Source organism: Trachurus japonicus, chromosome 4 (assembly GCF_045865225.1).
Source record: "Trachurus japonicus isolate A0001 chromosome 4, Traja_1.0".
Classification (NCBI taxonomy): domain Eukaryota; kingdom Metazoa; phylum Chordata; class Actinopteri; order Carangiformes; family Carangidae; genus Trachurus; species Trachurus japonicus.
In genome coordinates this window covers 10,506,510-10,528,536 of record NC_140910.1, presented here as the reverse complement: position 1 = coordinate 10,528,536, position 22,027 = coordinate 10,506,510, and the positions used below count along the sequence as shown (strand labels likewise).

Genomic DNA, 22,027 nt, shown 5'->3' with positions numbered 1-22,027 from the left:
CCCGACTGCGCTGGCACTGATTTTATCAAGAACTGTCTCTTATTCGGTGTGTATCCGGCTACATTCATCAATCAATGCCCCCATGGATTAAACAAACATCTGGGATTACATCGGCTACGGACTGGAACTTTGCAACCAAGACCTACCTGAGTTTTCCACCAATAGCGGGCCTCTTCCCAGGCCCTCGCCGGTAGGTCTCCTCTCCGTGCTGTTGATCTGATCTGTTATTGTTCTGCTAATCCACCGCTGCGGGCTCCTACGGAGCCCTGGTGTGTAAGTGTCCTACACGGCACAGTCCAGTCATCATTTCAGACTGCCCTCTGTTCGCTCCCGTCTGGTGTTGTTGGCTGCCTGCTGGCCTCTGTCCTCTCTGTTTCAGCCATGACTCCACTCCCATCCGGCTGTGTCAACTGCACCTGTCTGGCTGAAAAGATCCAGGAGCTGGAGAAGAGAATCTCCAGGCTCTACCAGATCCAGGAAGACGAGAAGCTGCTGGACACCATCATCTTCGCTCTTCCGCACCCCGACCTGACTGGCACACCGGAGCCTGATCCCGCCGCCGCCGCCGCCGCCGCCGCCGCCGCCGCCGCCGCCGCCGCCGCCGCTCCTGCCGCTCCTGCCGCTCCTGCCGCCTCTCCTCCGGACCCCGCTGCTGCGGCTGCTGCGGCCGCCGCTGCCGCCTCTGCCGCCGCCGCCGCCTCTGCCACCGCCGCCGCTGCAACCACCTCTCCCCCGGAGCCCGCTGCTGGGAAACCTGCTTCACCCCCTGAGTCTGTCTCCATTCACCGTGATCCCACGGCTGCTCCTCCACCCTTCATCCACGACGTCTCCTGGACAAGGCTTGGAGCTAAACCTAAGGCTCCGGTTAGCTCCACTCCATCTCACCAGGAGCACTGGTCCCAGATCAGTGCCCGCACCGGGAAAACAAAGTTTCCACCACAGGCTCCAGTCTTCCACCTTCACCTGGAGAACAAGTACAGCATCCTCGACCTGCACGATTTCCCCCCCTTGCCCCCGGGATCCCAGCCTGCTCCTCCGCCCCCGTCCTGTCCACCTGCCGCGCCGGAGCGCTCCCTCACCGGGTCCCGCCGGCTGTCAATACCGTGCTTCACACCTGCACCGCAGCGGGCCCGTGTCCCTCCTGCCCTGTCCCCACTGTCCTCCCCGGAGAGGCTGAGCTCCCCTCCATCATCCTGTCCCTCTCCGGTCACGCAGTCTCCACGTCCTCTTTTCCCTCCGACGACTTTAATTGTAGGTGACTCCATCGTAAAAAACATCCGCTTTTTCAACGCAGTCACACGGTGTTTCCCCGGTGCGAAGGTCCTTGACATTTTAACACATCTCCCCACTCTGTTGAAAACTCTGCCAACCTCCATCCAGAGAGTTATAATCCATGTCGGTACAAATGACACATCCCTCCGCCAGACTGAGCTGACGAAGAATCACTTCATCCGACTTTTAAATTTCCTGAAAAACTCTGAACTCTCTGCATTCATCAGCGGCCCCATCCCCACTTCTGGCCGTGGATGTGGGCGTTTCAGCCGAGTCCTCAGTCTGCACACCTGGCTCCAGTCTGCGTGCCAAGCTCACAGCATTGCCTTTGTGGACAATTTTAATCTTTTCTGGAACCGCTCATCCTTTTTTTAAGTCGGATGGAATACACCCTAGCTACGTAGGTAGCCGCATGCTAGCGGCTAATCTGCAGCACACTGTACATTCCTTCCCACATGACTGACTGTTTACTTCCCCCCCACTCACGCCCCCCTCTCCCTCTGTGGTGCACTCACTGTCGACAGCTTCTCCCCAGAGCTCCCCCTGCTGGCCACACCTGTCATCGTCTCCCTCAGCTGCTGGCCTCTCCATCATTACTCTATCCAATAACCACAGCAACACCCAACCACTCCCTATTCCTGTCCATATTACAAACAGACACCACTCTGGCAGAAACACCACCCGGACTGTTAATCACTCTGTACTAGCCAGCCCATCTATGCTGGCTTCCACTCACACCAAATATGATAACTCATCTGTCAGCTTTGGACTTCTCAACATCCGCTCACTTACAAACAAAGGACACCTCATCCATGACCTCCTCACTGACCGCAAGCTCGACTTCCTCTGTTTGACTGAAACCTGGCAACAACCAAATGACTTCTCCTCACTGAACGACTCCACCCCACCGGACTTTACTTACCTCTCCCACCCCCGTAGCCACGGCCGTGGGGGAGGTATTGCAGTCATTCACCATAAGAAATGGAAAGTCCTGCCACAGTCACTGCCTGTCTTCTCCTCATTTGAACATCTTGCACTTACACTCCCTGGACCCACTCCCACCATCATTGCCACTTTCTACCGCCCTCCCAAGCCCCACAGTGACTTCTTAAATGACTTTGCCATCTTACTCACCCATCTATCCACTCTATCACCAAACATCATATTACTAGGGGACTTCAATATACACATGGACAACATTAATTCACCCCTCACCAGAGACTTTTCATCATGCCTGGACAGTTTTGGACTCCATCAATTCATCAACTTCCCAACACACACAAAAGGACACACTCTGGACCTAATCTGCTGCTCTGGCCTCACCCCCTCCAACTGCACAGCTGACGATCTCCATGTGAGTGACCATTTCCTCATCTCTTTTAGCACTGCACTCTGCCTCTCAAGAATCAAGTCACCACGCTTCATTTCATTCCGGAACTTAAAGAACATCAACATTGACACTCTCTGCTCCAACATTGACACTATTCTGATCCCGGACTGTTCTACCACCTCTGACGAAATGATAACCCTCTACAACACAAGTCTAAGCAACATCCTCAACTCCCTCGCTCCCCTCAAAACACGCTCTGTCTCCTTCTCCACAACTGCCCCCTGGTATACCCCTCATCTCCGCTCCATGAAAACTAAAGGCCGCCAACTGGAACGACTCTATAAGAAAACTGGACTCACCATTCACAAAGAAATGTACATAACCCACATACGCCATTACAAGGACTCAATCATCCAAGCCAAAACAAACCACTACTCCGCTCAGATTATCTCCAATGAAGGAAACACCAGATCACTGTTCACACTGCTCAATAGAACTCTCCAGCCACCTGACTCCTTACCTCCCCACCTCTATTCAACTGACACCTGTAACTCCCTAATGCAGTTTTTCAATGACAAAATCTCCATCATTCACCAACACTTAGATTCAGACTCACTTCCCTCTCTCCCACCTGCACTTCCTCTCCTCCCACCAGCACCTCTGCCACACTGTCAGCACTTCTCTAGTTTCCAACCTCCCACTGACCTCCAAATCTATGACCTCATCCGTAAATCCAAACCCTCTACCTGTCAGCTTGACCCCCTTCCCACCACCCTTGTCAAATCTTGTCTCCCCTCTGTGCTTCCCCTCATATCTGCCATCATTCACTCTTCACTCACCACTGGAACTGTTCCCTCACCCCTCAAAACTGCAGCTATCACCCCTATTCTGAAAAAACCTGGCTTAGACCCCAACAACTACAATAATCTCCGCCCCATCTCCAACCTACCTTTCATATCCAAAATCCTTGAAAAAATAGTCGCCACCCAATTACACACCCACTTAACTCAAAACTCCCTCTATGACCCTTTTCAATCTGGTTTCCGCCCCCGCCACAGCACCGAAACTGCACTCATAAAAATCACCAACGATCTTCTCACTGCAGCTGATTTCGGTTCACTTTCCATCCTCATCCTCCTCGACCTAAGTGCAGCTTTTGACACCATTTCCCACCCCATCCTCCTTCATAGACTCTCCTCCATCGGCATCACCCACACCCCCCTTCACTGGTTCCACTCCTATCTCTCAGGCCGCACTCAGTTCATCCAGCTCAAATCATTTAAGTCTGACCCCTCCCCAGTCACTACAGGTGTGCCCCAGGGCTCTGTCCTGGGGCCCCTTCTCTTCATCACTTATCTCCTCCCCCTTGGCACCATCTTCCGTAAATATAACATCCATTACCACTGCTACGCGGATGACACCCAGCTCTACCTTTCCAGTAAACCAAACTCCGCACTCCCACCCTCTTCCCTCATCACCTGCTTAACCGAAATCAAATCCTGGTTCACTTCCAACTTCCTCAAATTAAACAGTGATAAAACAGAAATCCTTCTAGTTGGCACCAAATCTACACTATCCAAAATTGACTGTTTCCCCCTTCTTATCGACAGTTCCTCAGTTTCCCCCTCCCCTCAGGTTAAGAGTCTGGGTGTCATCCTTGACAGCACTCTATCATTCAAATCTCACATCAATAACACCACTCGGGCTGCCTACTTTCATTTACGTAATATCAATCGACTCCGTCCCTCCCTCACTCCCAACACCGCCTCCATCCTTGTCCACAGCCTCGTCACCTCCCGTCTTGATTATTGCAACTCGCTCCTCTTTGGTCTCCCTCACAAGTCTCTCCATAAGCTTCAACTGGTTCAAAACTCTGCTGCACGTGTCATCACCAAAACCCCTTCTTCCCACCATATCACTCCCATCCTACAGCAACTTCACTGGCTCCCGGTCACATTACGAATCCAATTCAAAATCCTTCTGTATACTTTCAAAGCTATCCACAACCTCGCCCCTCCATACTTGTCTGATCTTCTCCACATTGCCACTCCAGCACGCTCCCTCAGATCTTCCTCCTCTCTCCACCTCACTGTCCCCCCTGCTCTCCTCAGCACCATGGGGAGCCGAGCTTTCAGTCGCTCTGCTCCCCGACTCTGGAATTCTTTACCATCTCACATCCGTAACATTGACTCTCTCCCTCTTTTCAAAACAAAAATCAAAACCCACCTGTTTCAAATTGCCTATCCACCCCACCACCCCTCACCCTAACACTTCCCTTTTATTCTGCACAGTTTTATTTATTTGCTCTCTTCATTATTCATTCTTACTGATGTGTTTATTGTTGTTTATTTTGTGCTTTTTAATGTTGTCTATTCCGTGCTGTGTGTTTTGTTTTGGTATTATTTATTGATGATTTATTCTGTGTTTTTGATGATTTTAACTGCTGTAAAGTGTCCTTGAGTGGCGTGAAAGGCGCTTTCTAAATAAAATTTATTATTATTATTATTATTATCCCGGCGCACCAGTCGGTTGGCTCCTCCATTCTGGTGATGACGCCCAGTGCTTCCATGTGCTGGAGCTCTTCCTTGACTGGGCCCACAAGCGGCAGTGGAATCCTTCTGGGGGTTTTAACTGAAAATGGCACAGCATCAGGTTTAAGCTTAATGGTGTATGGTTGTTGTAACATACCCAGCCCGCTGCACAGCTTGGGATAGCTTGACTTGAGGGTCCCCATGTCTATGCTGTCGACGCGAATGAGCAACCCAAGGGCTTTGATGGCTGGCAACCCAAGCAAAGGTGTGCTCAGGTTCTTGACCACATAAACTTTCTCCATGGTCTGCTTGGCTCCACACCTTAACTGCAATCTGGCAAACCCTGACACATCCAGAGGAATGCGGCCTGGCCCAAATAAGGGTCTCTCTGCGTCTTGGAGGACGGGCTGCTTGGAGTTTGAAAACATGTTATTAAACTCAGTCTGTGACACAGCAGTAACATCCGCTTGTGTCGAGTTTAAATGTGATATTTTTGTCCATTACATCAATCACAGCAGTCCATTTATCATCATCAGATGTCACAGTACCGAGAAAGAAACTTTCCTCCTCTTCCTCTATGCTCTGTACAGCTTTTCCTGCACGGCACACACGCTGGTAGTGACCTTTTTTTCCACAGGAATGGCACTTGGCTTCATTAGCTGGACATTCATGCCTAGGGTGAGGTGTTCCACCACATTTGTTGCACTGGAAGCTTTTATTGTTCTTGCTCTTGTTGTGTTGTTTTTCTCCATAACTTTTAGGTTTGGTGAATTTAGGCTTTTCCTTTTGATGTCTGCCTTTGAACACTCTGTCCACAGAGTTACCACCCACATGCAGTACTCCACTTGCATCACTTCTCAGCATGGTTTGTTGCTTTTTTATCTCTTCCGATTGTCTTGCCATATTTATGGCTTTGTCAAGGTCTAAATCCTTCTCCATTTGCATGCGTTCTGAGAGCCGTGTGTCAGCCAGGCCAACCACTATCCTGTCCCGGATCAGTTCATCATGTAAAGTCCCATAGTTACAATGCTCTGCTAATGCAAACAAAGCAGTAACGAATGCATCCACAGTCTCGTTTACTTCCTGTTTACGCATGTTAAATCGTGCGCGTTCATAAACAATGTTCTTTTTCACCACAAAGAACGAGTGGAAGGCATCCTTATCATATTGGCGCTGGTCAACATCATTAAGTTTCAGGCCTCTCAAAACATCATCAGCTTCGTCTCCCATACAATAGATCAGCGTATTCACCTGATTGTCCTCGGAGCTGGCAGATAAGTTGCTTGCTTGGCGGAATCTCTCAAATCGCCGAATCCATTTTATCCACTCATACGGCTTGGAAAAATCAAAGGGTTCCGGTGGCTGAATGCTGAATGTGGCGCTAGGTTTGTTAGCCGCTGCGCTAACTCCACTCTGTTCGCCATTACCGTCAGTCATTTTGCTTGCTCACCAATCTTTTTTTTTCTTCTCTTGCAGGTGGACCTTTACCGTTCTGATTCAGTATCGCGCCACTTCTGACACCATGTCGTGTTTACTGTATTAATGTAAGCGCGAGACCATGTACTGAATGAATCAGGAAAACTTTATTTTTCTCTTCTTCTGCTCTCTTAATCATAACAACCCTTGTGTGGCCCACAGCGCCCCCATGTGTCCCCACACGGTATACCTTTTATAAACACATACAATAACACCACAGCTGTGGCTGAGTTCCTTGAGGTTCTGGGACCGCTGTCAATAGCTACAACTGGCTGTCCTCTCCATACTATCTTCAACCTGAGCCTTCAGACAGCTAGAGTACCTGTTCTCTACCTCGTGCCTGGTGCCGGTTCCCAAAGTGGCAAGGCCAGCAGGAATCAGGGACTACAGACCAGTAGCCCTGACTTCTCTTATTATGAAGACTCTGGAGAGACTACTACTCCGCCACCTGAGACCACAAGCCCAGCATTCTGTGGACCCCCTGCAGTTTGCGTACCAGGAGAACATTGGGGTGGACGATGCAATCATCTACATGTTGCATCGGATTTACTCCTTCCTGGATGAGCCTGGGCGATATGTGAGACTGCTGTTTCTTGACTTCTCCAGTGTCTTCGACACAATATAACCCAGAATTCCAAGAGGCAAGCTGGAGAAGATGGGTGTAGATCCAACCATCATCTTGTGGGTCTATAACTATCTTACAGAGTGGCCACAGTATGTGAGGCTGGGGAACTTCATGTCAAATGGTGAGCAGTGTGGGAGAACCTACTGTGCTTTCACTGCAGATTTTACATCTAAATCCAAATCTTGCTATGTTCAGAAGTACTCTGACAATACGGCCATCGTGGCATGTGTGAAGAAGGGACAGGAAAATTAATACAAGGACCTGGTGGAGTTGTTCACAGACTGGTGCAACAAGAACAACTTGTTGCTTAATACATCAAAGACCAAAGAAATGATTATTGCCTTTAGCAGGTCCAAGAGATCCTTGCGGCCTGTGACTGTGGATGGGGTGGACATTGAGTGGGTTCAGTCATACAAGTACCTTGGAGTACACCCTGATGACATGTTGGATTGGTCTATACACACAAGTGCTGTGCACAAACAGACCTAAAGCAGGCTCTTCTTTTTGAGAAGACTCAGGTCCTTTGACATCTGTAATGTAATGCTGCACATCATCATTCTATCAGTCCATCATTGCAAGTGTTACATTCTTTGCCATTGTCTGCTGAGGTAACAACTCTAGGGTCAGGGACAGGAACAGACCAGACAAGCTCATCAAGAAATGTAGCTTGGGAGAGGGAGCGGAGCTGGTGGAGGCTGTGGTTAAGTGGAGGATGGGGTGTAAGCTGAAGGCCATTTTGGATGACCCCTGCTGCCATCAAGATGCACAATGCCATGTGTTAGGCTATACACTTTTACTTCGTATTCATATAATTTTAGGTTATTTATTGCTTTGTGTGCGTGTTATCACAGGGCAGGACAGGAGGCAGTCGCCAGATTCACAGCAGGATGTGCAGGACATATGAGATCAGAACGTGTCACACCCTCAACATCACAAGTAATAGCTCCGTTCTGCCCCAATTTTATCATTACATTTATTTATATATAGGCTTTATCAAAGAACTATATATATATATATATATATATATATTTTTTTTTTACAGTCCACAACAGAGAAAGCACATGGCCATTCAACACAAGAGTCTAACTCTGACAACCTTTGGTAACCTATGGAAAGCTTAGTTAGTTGGTTGCATCAGTCGGCATAAACACATTCTTTGAGACAAAAACACATACAATGGGTTTCACCTTCTCCTGTTCTGATTTCCTGCAGGTGCAACTCAAAGAATTAAAAGTTCAGCTGAAGCAACAGTGGATTTCAGCATTATTTGGCTGAACCCTGTTAGGGAGGAATTTGTGGTGATGCCAGTGAAGAAGAAGAAGTACCAGAGTCCTGGATGTCTTATGCTGAAGGAATGTATTTAGGCTCGATCGAGGAGAACAGAAGAGTCGTCAACATAACATAAGTGCGTGAGGCCACCTCAATTCTAAGGGTCAAACAGCAAAGCTCAGATTCTTATACTAGAAAGGTGGACTGAGACAGCAAAGGGAAGATGTGTTAACATCCAATTGGCTATAGTGCATAAACATGAAGATAAGGATTCACACCAGCTAGGAAATGAGAGAGATTATGTTATGTTCCTATTTCCTGTTTTACTGTGAAGTCAGTGTCTTACTCCTGCCCCCTCCAAAAAAAAAAAAAAAATCCCCTTCCCAGCTTCACCAGCATTTTGTACAACTATTGTCATAACAGTCCCTGGTTGCACAAGCATTTCACAACTTTTTCCCAATTTGTGTTTTTTGTAAATATAATTTTGTGTTTCTATCAATCTTACAGTATTTTATGATGGCACAATTGTAATATATTATTAATGTCTTCAAGAAACAACTGTCAAAATTTTCAAGATGCACATAAAACCTTTATTTTTTAAAACAGTGCCTCACTGTTTCATGACACCTTGACCTTTTTTGTTCCATGAAAATGTTATATTGAAGGTTGGCCAGCAGATGTCGCCATATTTAATTGTGTCAAATAGGCTACTTTGAAACAGACCCATTTCTGCCTTATATTGATTCAGTGGTTTAGAAAAAAACTTTGGTTTCTCCATCACCACTGACACAGAATAATGGCAAGAGGGAGAGCACAGGAAGACAAGACACAAAGAATTTAACAATAAGACTGGATAAACAGGATACCAGAGACATATGATGGCAATAAGCCGATTAGATTACTAAATTCAACATTGTCCAATCTATAAGGAATATGCAAATGATTTATTTTAAATAGTCCATGGAGATTAAAATATTGATGACAATGTTCAAGACAAAACAACTTTGCACAAATGTAGCATGTTGTTGAAATTTACAGTAATAGGACAATACATTGTGAGTGCTCCATAACTATGAGGCACTCTGAACATTTTAGTATGCTGCGTCTCTGTGGCTGCTGTTTGTACACTCATCAGTATTGTTTCCTAGATTAATGACAGCAGAGACTTCAAGACATTTAGCATTGCTTTGACCTTACCACAAGTTACAGTTTATGTAAAATACATTTCACTCCAAGTAAAAAAAAGTAAATGCAATCTATAGTGAATATATTTTAAGTTACCAAAAATGTCACCCCAAATGTGTTGCATTTCTGTGGTACAGAGCTCTCAGGACTTGGATAATGTTTTTTTCATGACATGTGACCACAATAAATCAGTCATGTTAAATGACAGGGACAATTAATTTGAAGAAGGATATTTATCTTTCATTGTCTTTTTAACATGTAAAAAGCAAAAGACAATAACCTGGTGAAACAGTTGTTGTAGCCATTTAATAATGCACCTTGTCCTCTGGGCAGTGAGGATGTTTCTGCTTGGTGAGAGGACGTTGATCCTGTAATGCAAAGGACAGTTGAGGTGCACTGATGCTAATGAAGCACAACAAATTATTGCCAACCTAAATTGCAGTGATGTGATTTGTGTAGACTCTTAATAGTGTGACTCTTGCTCACCTCCTTGAATCCAGGCATGTCCTGTATGATCGCCACTTTGTCGCTCTCCTGCTGTCTCCTCCTCATCATCCAGGTGTTGACTGCAATCAGCATAGCAACCACCAGCATGACTGCACCCACAGATGCTGCCACAGCTGTGATCACCGTGGGGTTATTAGCTTCTCCTTGTGGAGCGTCTTGGTCTCCAGCTCTCATTAGACTGGCAGCATCATGGGCTGCAGAGTGAGGCAGAGGCTGAGGCGCCAGCAGACTGGAGATATCTGAGGACAAACAGACAACAATCATGATGGCTCAGAGGCAGGATGAAACTTGGATATAAAGTATAGTTTGGGGTATCCTGGTCCTCTCTAACAGACTTGTGTCCATACCTTCCAGACTTAAGAGGAAGAAAGCATCACACCCTTTGATGAATTTTCTGCTCCTCAATCTGCTGTGGGTGATGAACGTAGCATATCCAAAGCCTGGTCCTCGATAATAACAGCTGCCATCTGGCTCAGTCACTTTAGAGCCAACTTTCTTTGGATTGTCCCAGTAGTACTCTGTACCTGAGATAAACAGGATAATGTAATTCTTTGTTTGAAAAAACATAAACAACTCACAGACATTATAGGATGATCAGCTGATCGAAGGATAGTCAAGCATGCTTCACCACAACTTCTACCCTCATTTGTTACCATCAAGTTGGTTGGGATCAGTGGTGACCATATGGTGCATATTCATTTGCTGTCTGATGTCAGACTGTTGATCCATGAGGGCCATGGTGGCCTGTTGCCATGGACAAGGCCACTTGAGGCGGTGGTCATTGGGCCCTGAGGTCAGGTGGAAGAAGAGGGCCATGTTTCCTGGATATTTAGCTTCTCCATTTGGGTACATGTTTACCTACAGATGGCACAGAAGCGTAAAATGACAAGAGTTAAAGGTTTGTTTAGGTTTTGCATTAAGGCATGACAGACTTCATTCATTCTTGTTCCAGCAAATTAGTGGTTCAAAACTATTATTATATTAATGAGAAAAACATGAAACTGTCAATGTAATTTATGTGAGAGAGATATTATATAATTTTCCTATCTATAACAGTTTAATAGGGAAATTTCTTTTCTCATCCATTTCCACATCAATAGATGGCCCAGTCCTTGTCACCATTAGGACATTTTCTGGCCACTAGATGCCGCCATTGAGGGTTTTTGTTTGTTTTCTGTTTGCACACCATTTTCTTATTGGGTATATGTGTTCATCCACTGTCCAATGATATCTCAGTATTTAAACCCTGTTTCTTGTTCTCCTTGTTAGGGTCCGGGCAGCTAAGCTGCCAGGACACTATTGTATTCCGAGGAATTCTTCTTCTTCTTTCTTTCTTTCTTTCTTCTTCCAAGGAAGTCATACTTCCCATGGGCGAAAACTCACCAAACTTCACAGAAACATCCGACCCCATGCCAGATTCACTCAACTCCAAGGACATGTGCCCCCCCTCCTAGGGGGGGGCACAATAAGCGTTTAAATTAAAAAACTTTAAAAATTCCTACCAAACCAACGGTAGATGCTACAGTTTTGAAACTTCACCACAATGTAGCCTCAATACTGCTGAAACTTTTGTCCACTTAAACTCTTTACAAATTATGAAGTCCATCACTCTGTTTTTTTCAATAACTGTAAAACTTTTAAAATGTATCTCCTCCCACAATTTTTGCTCAATTGACACCAAACTTGCTACAGAGCATCTCCAGACCATCCTCCACAAAACTTGTTTCTCGGATTTTTGATTAAGCAAAAATTGAGCCTACAGTGCATGAAAACGTTTGACTGTAAACAGTCAGATGTCCTCAAGCTGTCTTGCTGTCTAGATGCAATTTATGTATTAACAGATTTTTGTTTAGATAACAGAATTTCTGACTTTTTGAAATCTGCGTTCACAACAGCTGCCAGGACACTGACTCCATGAGTCTATTTGAGAAGACACACAGCAGGTCTCACTTCCAGATAATTAGCTCAGCGAGTTAGGAGCTGTTTCTTGGTGTCAGAGGCTGTGGGTTCGAGACCCAGCAAGGGTGATGATGATGATGACAGATCAAAATGTCAGATGTCCTCAACACGAAACACAAGACAATTGTCCTAATGGTGGCATCACAGCAAGCTTCTAAATTTAAAAATCCAAATAGCTTGGACTGGACCATGTGCGAAGGCTCCTAACAGCTTAGAGTCACAGTAGATGTTTAACAAATACTCATTATTTTACCTCAAAAACTGATTTTTCTATTTACTGTGGTTTCAAATCTGCCTACACAACAGTGAATGGCTTACTCAATTTGTGAAGCCACTGTTGAACTGCCACTTGTCAATTAGCTCAGTGCGATAGAAAATGGTCTTTGGTTCCCGAGGTTGTGGGTTCAGTCCTCAACTATGCAAATTGGACATTATAAGAACAACTGTCTTGTCTTCCTATTCTCCTGTTTGTTGCTCAAATTTGCCCAAAAGTAGCCCGGACCCGACCCATCGCTGCGCAGCAGCTATAATTCTCTTTAGTTTGTCCATCCATTGTTCTGATTTTTGGACTTGATTTTGGTTGTTACCTTTTGACGGACATTGTGGATTTCCTAATTATAGTGGCCATTGTAACATTGTCTAACTGGGAAAAAAAAAAAAAAAAATATATATATATATATATACACTTTCTGTCCTGTACTTGTTAAAAACACAATAAGGATGTTTAAGAGGTTATTTACCTGGAATGAGTAACCAGTTGGTGATACAAAGCGAGGGCTGTACAGGTTACTTCCTTTTGGTTTGGTGGCCATCAACCCAGTGATGTTGCGGACGTGCCAGATGTGCTGAGGGCACTTTGTGGATGAAAGGTTAATGTCATCCAGAGAGAAGCCCCCTCTTGACCAACGCTTTCCCCTCACACCATGAAAAACCACTCGGGCCCTTTTTTTCACATTCAGATCAACATTATGCAGTTCCCAGGATCCCATGGGGCCTCCTGTATCAGGCAGAAAACATCATAGATAATAATCACTAGCCTATTGATCAAAAGCTTATTATAGGAGAAAGTGTTGCCCTATAGCCTGTGTGGGCTTTTCAGTTTGTTGAATAGTGAAAACTCGAGCAGTCTCTGCCTCATAAAATCATCTGCTACTGTAATGACGCTACTCATAGAGTGTTCAGTTAATCCAATATGTCACTAATCACATTATTTTATATGTTACCTGAAATGGTCTTGAAGAACGTCCATTTACCGTTGGGGTCAGCCTTGTCATACTCTTTCACCCAGATATGTAGAACATCATCAGCTGCCCCGGTGTTATAGAGGAAGAACTGCAGACACTGGGGTCCAGGTTTGGGGTCAAGCCAACGACTTTCCAGAGATGCCCACGTACCACATTTGATAATAGCGGTGTTGAAGTGCATGAAGTAGCCTTTGCCTGTGCACAACAGCCAAAAAAACAGTGACATTTATTCTCAACAGGTTTTTTATTTTAATTTTATAGGAAACAAATAATTTTGTGCATGATCTGATATGATCTGAATATACTTGTATTCACCTTTGCATTGCCCCATGTTGGTGAAGTCAGTCTGAGGCCCTCCTTTCACACACGAGCGTCTTTCCCACTTTGCCTTCCCAGGACCTGGAATCATGCCACAGATGTTCTCCTCCTCAAAGTTACAGCTGTCCACAAAGGTAGATGACCTAGCTGTGGAGAGGGAACAGTTCAGAGGGAACAAATTCATTGAGGGACTTCATCACAATAAAAAAATTTAATTACTTTTTTTTTTCTTAATCTTGGAAAGCTTTTCAAATGCATATTCTTTGTTTATCCATCCATCCATCCATCCATCCATCCATCCATCCATCCATCCATCCATCCATCCATCCATCCATCCATCCAGGGTTGGGTTGCAGTGGGTTTGGGTCATCCCCTGCAATACTTTCCAGGCTCCACCCCTAGGAGCCTGAGGTCAAGCCACATCACACAAATTAAAAAATAGGGCGGGGCCTAATTTTATAGAGGGCAGTCATAGTCGGTCTGCTCTCTCTCTCTCTGTTCGTTTATACACACACACACACACACACACACACACACACACACACACACACACACACACACACACACACACACACTGTAATGGAAATTTTTATGTTATGACCCTTGATTGAACTTTGAAGATAGCGCAAGTTGCACTTGTCTGCTGTGCATAGAGCAGTATGCAGGTGTCCGACTTGGTTCCTGTTATTTTATGATAATTACCCTTAAGCAAGCAGTTGTCTCCATATCCAAAACCACAGTGAGATGTCAACAAAATGTCAACATGCCGAAGTGTGAAAAAACCACAACAAACCTTAAGTTACAGACAAACACTGGCTTCCTGCCTTTACGAGTTAACCTTATAATAGCCCAATGGTATGTCATGAGCGCTAAGTGCAAACTTGTACTATGCAAACTTATTCTGCAAGAATGCAATAATGTTATTGGACAATGTATGATGCCGCCTCCAAGGAGGAGCACATGGCTCCTTCCTGCTCTTGTGCCTATGTAACCTGACGTTACCAATTCTCAGTGTGCACTCTCGTACAGACTTTTGTGTGTATGACAGTCCACCTCTTGCAAGATAAAATAAAGTACTTAAAGTGAAACCTCAATTTTCCACAACAACAACAACACACACACACACACACACACACACACACACACACACACACACACACACACACACACACACACACACACACACACACACACTCTACATCCCTGACATGCAGCATGTTCTTTCCTTTTGATTAGTTTTAGTTTAGTAACAAAGTACTTATTTTTCCCTGGCCAGCTGTGTGGTCTCTCTCCTTTGCTGCAATCTCCAAGCCAGGCTGTAAAAATACAGAGTGCTTCTTCTCTCTCATACACACATAAACACTTGTGATACATTTGAAGCAAGTGGGGTTCAGTTTGTTGGCCAAAGGCAGTACAACATGGGTACAACTGAGAACTGAACCACCTACCATGATCCACAGGCTTTAAGTGCCCTGCAACACATTAAACAGTGTATTCTAATCATATGGATCACAGTTAACCAGATGTTTTCTCATCTGAAACTTGATGGTTTGTCCAGTGAATGTGTTCTGATGTGTTCTGTACAAAATGACAAGGTGAGATGACTTACTGCAGTTGTAAAGACGATTGAGTTTGGTGAGGTCACCAGCACTGAACCCCATCCTCTGACCAATCACGTCACTGAACTGGGGGATCTTGGTTACGATGGTGGGCTCAGAGCCTTTGCTGAAGGCCGTCTTAGGGTAGTGCATCACAGAGTTGTAGTCATAGGGAACGCCCAGAGCACTGGAGTCATTGTGTTTGTCGAAGTTGTGCTCTTTCTCTGCAAACATAAAAATAATGCCAAGAACTCACTCTTTGTTTTGACAAATAAAGATGAAGCAACAGTTGTCAGTAAGAAAAATCTGATCTATTCAGATGCTTGACAAGGTGTTACCAGGTTCAATGCGATTCCACATGATGTTGACGTAATCATCACGGTCAACTCTGGACTGCTCATGCCAGAAGCCAAGAGCATGCAGGAACTCGTGCTCAACAGTTCCAAGGCGATCACAGCCTTCACCAATGGACAGCTGCTGCTTTCCCACGTGCTGGTTGCCTACAGAGGAGTAGCATCTGCACAGAATGAAGACAGTGACGCCTTTCACATTGCACATGTTTGAATGTTTGTTGATTGTAGCATTATTAACATGGATGAGAGCTGTATTGATGTTATTGAGACGTCGAGGCTTCGAAGTGTGTGACAACCTGCATTTCTCCTGTGGAGCTGATACTGACCTGTGTATCATTTCAGATACAGTATATGGCATAACTGATGAAATGTTGCATTTTCATCTCTGGCCTGTGCTTTTGGTGAAGGTTTGAATGACGGAACGATTGCGACATATGAGAAATGGATCCTAAAAGAACACTTTGGTTGCATTTCTTCCAATGAAGTACATGTATGATGGTATAATATCATTGCATATGTGTTGATTGTTTTTTTTTTTTACTGTAGCATACAGTAGTGACTATAAAAGTATACTTAGAGTAAAGATATGATTTCCCTGTCTGAGACAGATCACAGCAGTTAATGAATTTAACTCACCCCTTGTCTTTGAACACTGAGATGTAGTTCTTTTCTCCTTTCCATGGTGTGAAGTCAAAACAGGTCTTCAGTCTATACTCGTCAAACGCCTTCAGGATCACTCCCTTTGCATTCATGTCTACATGTAGGACAAGACAACATGAAGGAATGAACTGATTTGATACATGAATGTGTGTTTCTGTAACACGGTGTCTTACCCAGACTTTTCTCCAGGTAGTAGGGAATGGTTGTTGGCCAGCGGTACTTATCACCTAATCTGATGTTTCTGCTAAATGCCTGACAATAATGAAGAAAACAAGATATGACAAGACTTCAGGTCTATGAGCACAGCTTTTTTTATGCTAATAAATGATCATTATTTAGACATGTAATTTATGATTGGCTGTTTTTTCACCAATATGTGTCTACACTAACTTACGTCTTCCTGTTTGATGTCTCCCTCCAGCAGATCCAGCCCAGCCGCTGCAAAGGACAATGAAACTCTTCAGAATCAAAGACACAACAGAAGACAGAACAGACAAAACAAAACAGAAATAAAGAGCCTTCAAACCTTGGTTGATTTCAAAGATGTCCCAGTCATGGCCCTCATTAACATCAATTTCTGCAAATGAAAAATTGATAATTATGAGATTATATTTCGCTGTATTTCACTTTATTGTAAAAAACCAAAACACTGTATCAGAATCTGAGATAGAACATTATTACTCATTACTCATGTGGGTTCTCTCTAGGTTCTCCGGCTTCCTCTCATAGTTCAAAGACATGTACATGAAGTCAATTGGTCACTCTTAGAACTGCTCATGGGTGTAAATGTGTGAATGTCTCTATGTCGACCCTGTGATAGACGGGTGACCTGTTCAGGGGCAGGGTGTACACCACCCTCACCCACACTATGTAAGTATTCCCGAGCTAATTGAGAACAGAAGCGAGCAGCATAAAGTAATGCTAATGACTAAACAATAAGCTCTAAATACACTGACTTTGACTTGAGTGTAATTGTACCTCAATCTGATTAACATCCTCTTACAGTTAACTGAAACAAAACCTCATCACATGGTCTGACTCACCTGTTTCTCCTGTTAGTTTGGCTGTTGCCTGTAAAAAAAAAAAACAGAAAGGAAGAAAAAAAAGCCAAAAGCACAACATTTTAAAGAATAAAATGAAGAAATGTTTTAATTTTTACATTGAATTAAGTGGCGTCCTGACTGTCAACACAACAGCGAAACAATGGCTATATTCCGTACAATGCAACACAGAATGCTATGTTATAGTTACGTACCAAACCCAGGCAAAACAGCAGGATCAGAAACCTGAGTGACATGGCTTCAGTCACACACACACACACATGCAGTAGCAGAGGAGTGTGGGTTTGACCTCATTCACTGTGTGTTTGTGGGGAAACGGTGGCTTTTTATATAAGGATATAGGAGGAACACTGCTGTGTGTGTAATATCCATGTGGTCTAACAGTTTTAGTTTCATTACAGGTAAATTTCCTCATAGGGGAGAGTGGGGTAATTTGTGCCATGGGGAAAGTAGTTCCACCCCTGTTATCTAGAAAACCATAGAAGAAGTTGGTCATGTGACCACATATTTTTGAAGGGGCATCCATTTCACTCATCTAATAAAGAAAGGAGACACATGGCTTGAGAGGAAAGCACATTTATGTTCAAAAAACATTTTTCTTGCCCTCCAAAGTAAAATTTCTATGATCAAGGTTTTTTGATTGCTGTGTTTGAACAATTATAGACAACTTTGAAAACAGTTCACACATGTTTTAGTGCTTTATTAAGCTACACAATGAGTATACAGTTAGCATGATGCCAGCTCAAAACAAGAGGGTCTGGCTGCAGACCTCCACTGTCAGGGCGCTTCCTTGCAGACCTCCACTGTGTGAGGCCACCTCCACTGTGGGGACGGAAGTTGATTGAACACATAAATCATATTTACATTATTAAGCCCCAAGAAATAAAGTATGGTCATATGGGAAACTAGAAAATATATATTCCTCCTGGTATACTCGCTTTTAAATTATATTTACCTACATTATATAAAATAAAGCCCCAAAAAATAAAGTATATCAATTGTTCTGTGCCCTGCCCTGAACGGGTTTCGAACCGCGACGATGCTAGTCTGGGGCCGTTGACTCGCTGTTTTGGTAGGAAACGGATCCAGGGCGAGAGAAACAGACCTTTCCTTCAAAATAAAAGCACCAAGCTAATAAAATGCTGTAAAACTCTTTAATTTAAGGAATATAATTTACAAGAAAGTCCCCGAGCCATTAAGTTAACATTTTGCTTTTATTGTATTACAAGTTAATGTTTATTTTATAAGTTTTATGTTGGTGAATACCTACACCAGAAACCAGAATGCAGACTAATTGGGAGGTAACTGACACCAGGCTCTTCGCGTGTCTGAAGACCCTGGTGATGTGAGGCTACGACGATGCTAACCATTTCACCAAAAGCTCAATGGGCACTCTGCACATTGGTTACCACCAAAGTCCTTCTAGGCATATTATATATATAGGCATATATTATCCCTCATATTAGAACGTCTCTGTTACCACGTCTTTTAAGGGTGAGTGAGTTTAACTCGAGTACCGCTAACCACCAGCGGACCTCCGTTACACACACACACACACACACACACACGGTATAGCCAATTTAGTTTTAATTTTATTCATATATTAAGCCCAGCGTTTGTCCATTCAGTGTTTCCTCCGCGAAAGACACACGAGAGAATCCGGTCAATTTTCAAAATAAAACACCGGGAATGACAAACACGTGAGGCCAATGTGTGTACGTTTGTAGCCTATTTGTGTTTATTAATCGAAACCGAGCGTAAGAGATGAACACACACACAGTTGAGGGGCGAAGCGCTCGTCCCCTGGCCGCCACAGAGTCGTTAATTAATGGTATAACGCGCTTGTTGATAAGTTTCGTTTTTAATGAGGAGGAAATAAGTCGAAAGTTGTAACTGTGTAGTGAAAATGGGTGCAAAGTAGGAAATGGTAACTGGTTGTGGAAACCCTGCTTTACATTGTTTTAACATAAAAAAAATACTTTAAAAAAATCATCATTCTGAAGGTGTGGCGGCTTTTATTTTGCCGTGGCGGTGGGCCACGATCAATTACATGTAGAGGAAACCCTGCCATTATTGACCACTTTTTCCTCTTCTTCATGTTAAAAAACTTCACAAATACATGCTTCCGGTTTATTCGCTTTTATTTTGAAAAGCTTCGAATCAACTTCCGTCCCCACAGTGGAGGTGGCCTCACAGTGGAGGTCTGCAAGGAAGCGCCCTGACAGTGGAGGTCTGCAGCCAGACCCCTCTCGCCAAAACAGCTGGGGAATCCTTTTTTCTCAAAATGCTGGGCTTGGGGTAATTTGTGCCAAAGGGCCTGGGTTAAGTTGTGCCAGTGGCAGTGCTGTCTGTGTGTAGGAGAAACATGGCAGTGGGCACTGATTTGCTTGAAACTTAACATGTGTGATGAGGGACCGCCCCTGAACACACCTGCCCAGTCTGGTTGTGCTCGTAGCCTGGTGGATGAACAAAACATGGCGTTTCTTTGCGCCACAGCCCAGTGTGCCTCAGGCCTCCGCGACTGCATGGGGACAAGCGAGGGCCCGATCATCGCCGCTTCTGGCTTTAATTTTGTATTGAATGTCTTGCTTTTACATAGCATTATCATTTGTGAGATTAAAATTATCTGTTTTACTTCAATTATCAGTGGCACAATTTACCCCAGTGTATTCTGTCTAATGGCACTTCCCCTGCACAAGGGGGCAAGTTGTGCCACAAAACCACTTGCTATATTTCTGAAACGGTTTATTAAAAGATTCAAAGTGATTGTTCCCAGGGATGCACAACATCCTAAACTATATATATTTTAGTTGGGGACATTAGTATAATCCCCTTGCTTTAAAGGCAATTTAAGTGAAAATTGGCACTACTTACCCCGCTCTCCCCTACTGTACCAGGAAAACATACCATTGCCCAAAGGCTTCAAGTGGACTTCTCAACACCTTAAACTTCTATTTGCTCTTAAGTGTCTTGACATTGGACAATGAATAGATAAAGGAGCGAGGACATATTGGACACTGATAAATGTTTCAGCATACGTCCCATCAGTCATGAAAATGTATTATAAACACAGTTCTCTTTTGCTAAATAACTAATGTAGACACCATCTGCTTTTGGAACATAAACAGCTCATCTTTGATATTCATTCACAGTGTAAAAAAAAAGTAATATGCTTTCTTTCAAATTCCTATCATAGGAAGGCTTTGTGACTTGGTTACAGCATTATTTAATGGTGCAGGCCATCCAAAGTAGCAGGGTCTGTCATACTGTCAGTCATCATGAAACCATTCACAATGAATGAATTGTTTTATATATTCATAAAAATGTCCTGAAGTGGTAACAGGCACATTGTGTTTATTTGATAGTAAAATCATTCACATGACAAAACACATTGGAGAGAAAATGACAAATCAATCATAGGCAGCAGTGGTCTAATACATGAAACTGAGAGAGCTTCATTCAGTTTAAATCAAACCCAGTATTTGGAAATTGGTTGGTATTGGTTTCCCTCTAGGGAGGTCATTTCCTTTGTTGAAAAGCAGCTGCATAATTATGTGCAGAGTAGTGTCTGACAGGCTCATCCCATACAACCCATCCTCCATCCTGCAGCTTCAGCATGATGGGATGAAAACAGATAAAATGACTGTGGTAAGTGAGAAGAACACATTGGAGAGAGGCACTTTAATGTTCAGTTACTGGAAATCCTCTCTCTTCATCTACTTCAAATGATTCAGCTGTTTGTCTAGTATGTTTTCTTTTCCACTATGATACCTTTCATCCTTCTTAACAGTCCCGCTTTGGTTTGCCAAACACATTGACAGACACCATATCAAAAACATCTTTGATGACACCAACTCATTAAAAAATCCTCAGAATGCGTAAATTATTGTGTGTTAATAAACATTATCTTTACAGTGTAATTACTGTGCCTACCATTCAGTTTAAATAGGAATGGTAACCCTAACCACCAACAACAAGCTGCAGAGGCTGAAATACATACTGAAATATGACTGTTCAACTTTTTTCCTGGTCAATCTCTGGATCACATCACTAAATCCTACATTTCTAATGCAACCAATGGCATATTTTTGTGTTAACCACTTTGTCTAGCTGATGTGAAGAGAGAGCACAGGGAGGAAAACTTCAGAAGTGAACACACATCCACGTTCATGTGCTTTGAGGCAATTAACAAACGAGGAGACACAGAGGTTATCAGACTATCCTTCAGCCATATGCCATCAAATAATGAGTAACTGTAGGCATTAAGACGAGTGTAAAGTTTGGATATAAAGGCCTCAGAAAGTCTAATCTCAGAAGAAAGACAATGACCCTGTTCAGACCTGGCAGCAACGTGCCTCAGTTCAGTGGTCTCATCACAAGTGACCTTATCTGAGATCTCTAAGTCTGTCAGCATACACTTGGCTTTTAAATGTGGTCCACGTGTGTGTGTGATTAGATCTCACTTTCACTTTACAAATAAAAAGGGTAGCCTATGTGATACTGTGTTTAGTGAGCCTGTTTCTTGTTTGTACAGACTTTCAAACATCAAAGCAGGGGCTGACAGAGCTTTTTTACAAAAGTTAAAGGACAATTCCATGCGAATTCAACTCGGGGGTGTATTTTCATATCATTTTAGGTC

The 22,027-nt window shown here is 43.8% G+C and overlaps 2 protein-coding genes across 2 annotated transcripts; one reads left to right on the top strand and one right to left on the bottom strand.

Moving 5' to 3' along the window:
- Nucleotides 1-381: 381 nt before the first annotated feature.
- On the top strand, nt 382-4,870 carry LOC146988460 (uncharacterized). The gene is made up of 3 exons (XM_085775322.1): nt 382-535; nt 889-1,251; nt 1,797-4,870. The coding sequence occupies exons 1-3, from the start codon at nt 382-384 to the stop codon at nt 4,868-4,870; spliced, it is 3,591 nt and encodes a 1,196-aa protein (XP_085631448.1).
- A 5,056-nt stretch (nt 4,871-9,926) lies between these two features.
- On the bottom strand, nt 9,927-17,692 carry LOC146988459 (meprin A subunit beta-like). Its single transcript, XM_085773825.1, has 15 exons — nt 17,583-17,692; nt 17,371-17,398; nt 16,854-16,904; nt 16,722-16,765; nt 16,501-16,579; nt 16,304-16,421; nt 15,653-15,831; nt 15,326-15,538; nt 13,714-13,863; nt 13,378-13,593; nt 12,895-13,151; nt 10,849-11,053; nt 10,543-10,719; nt 10,175-10,434; nt 9,927-10,056 (listed from the first exon to the last, which is right to left on the bottom strand). Exons 1-15 carry the CDS (start codon nt 17,622-17,624, stop codon nt 9,994-9,996), a joined length of 2,082 nt encoding a protein of 693 aa, XP_085629951.1. The 5' UTR covers nt 17,625-17,692; the 3' UTR covers nt 9,927-9,993.
- Nucleotides 17,693-22,027: the final 4,335 nt, after the last annotated feature.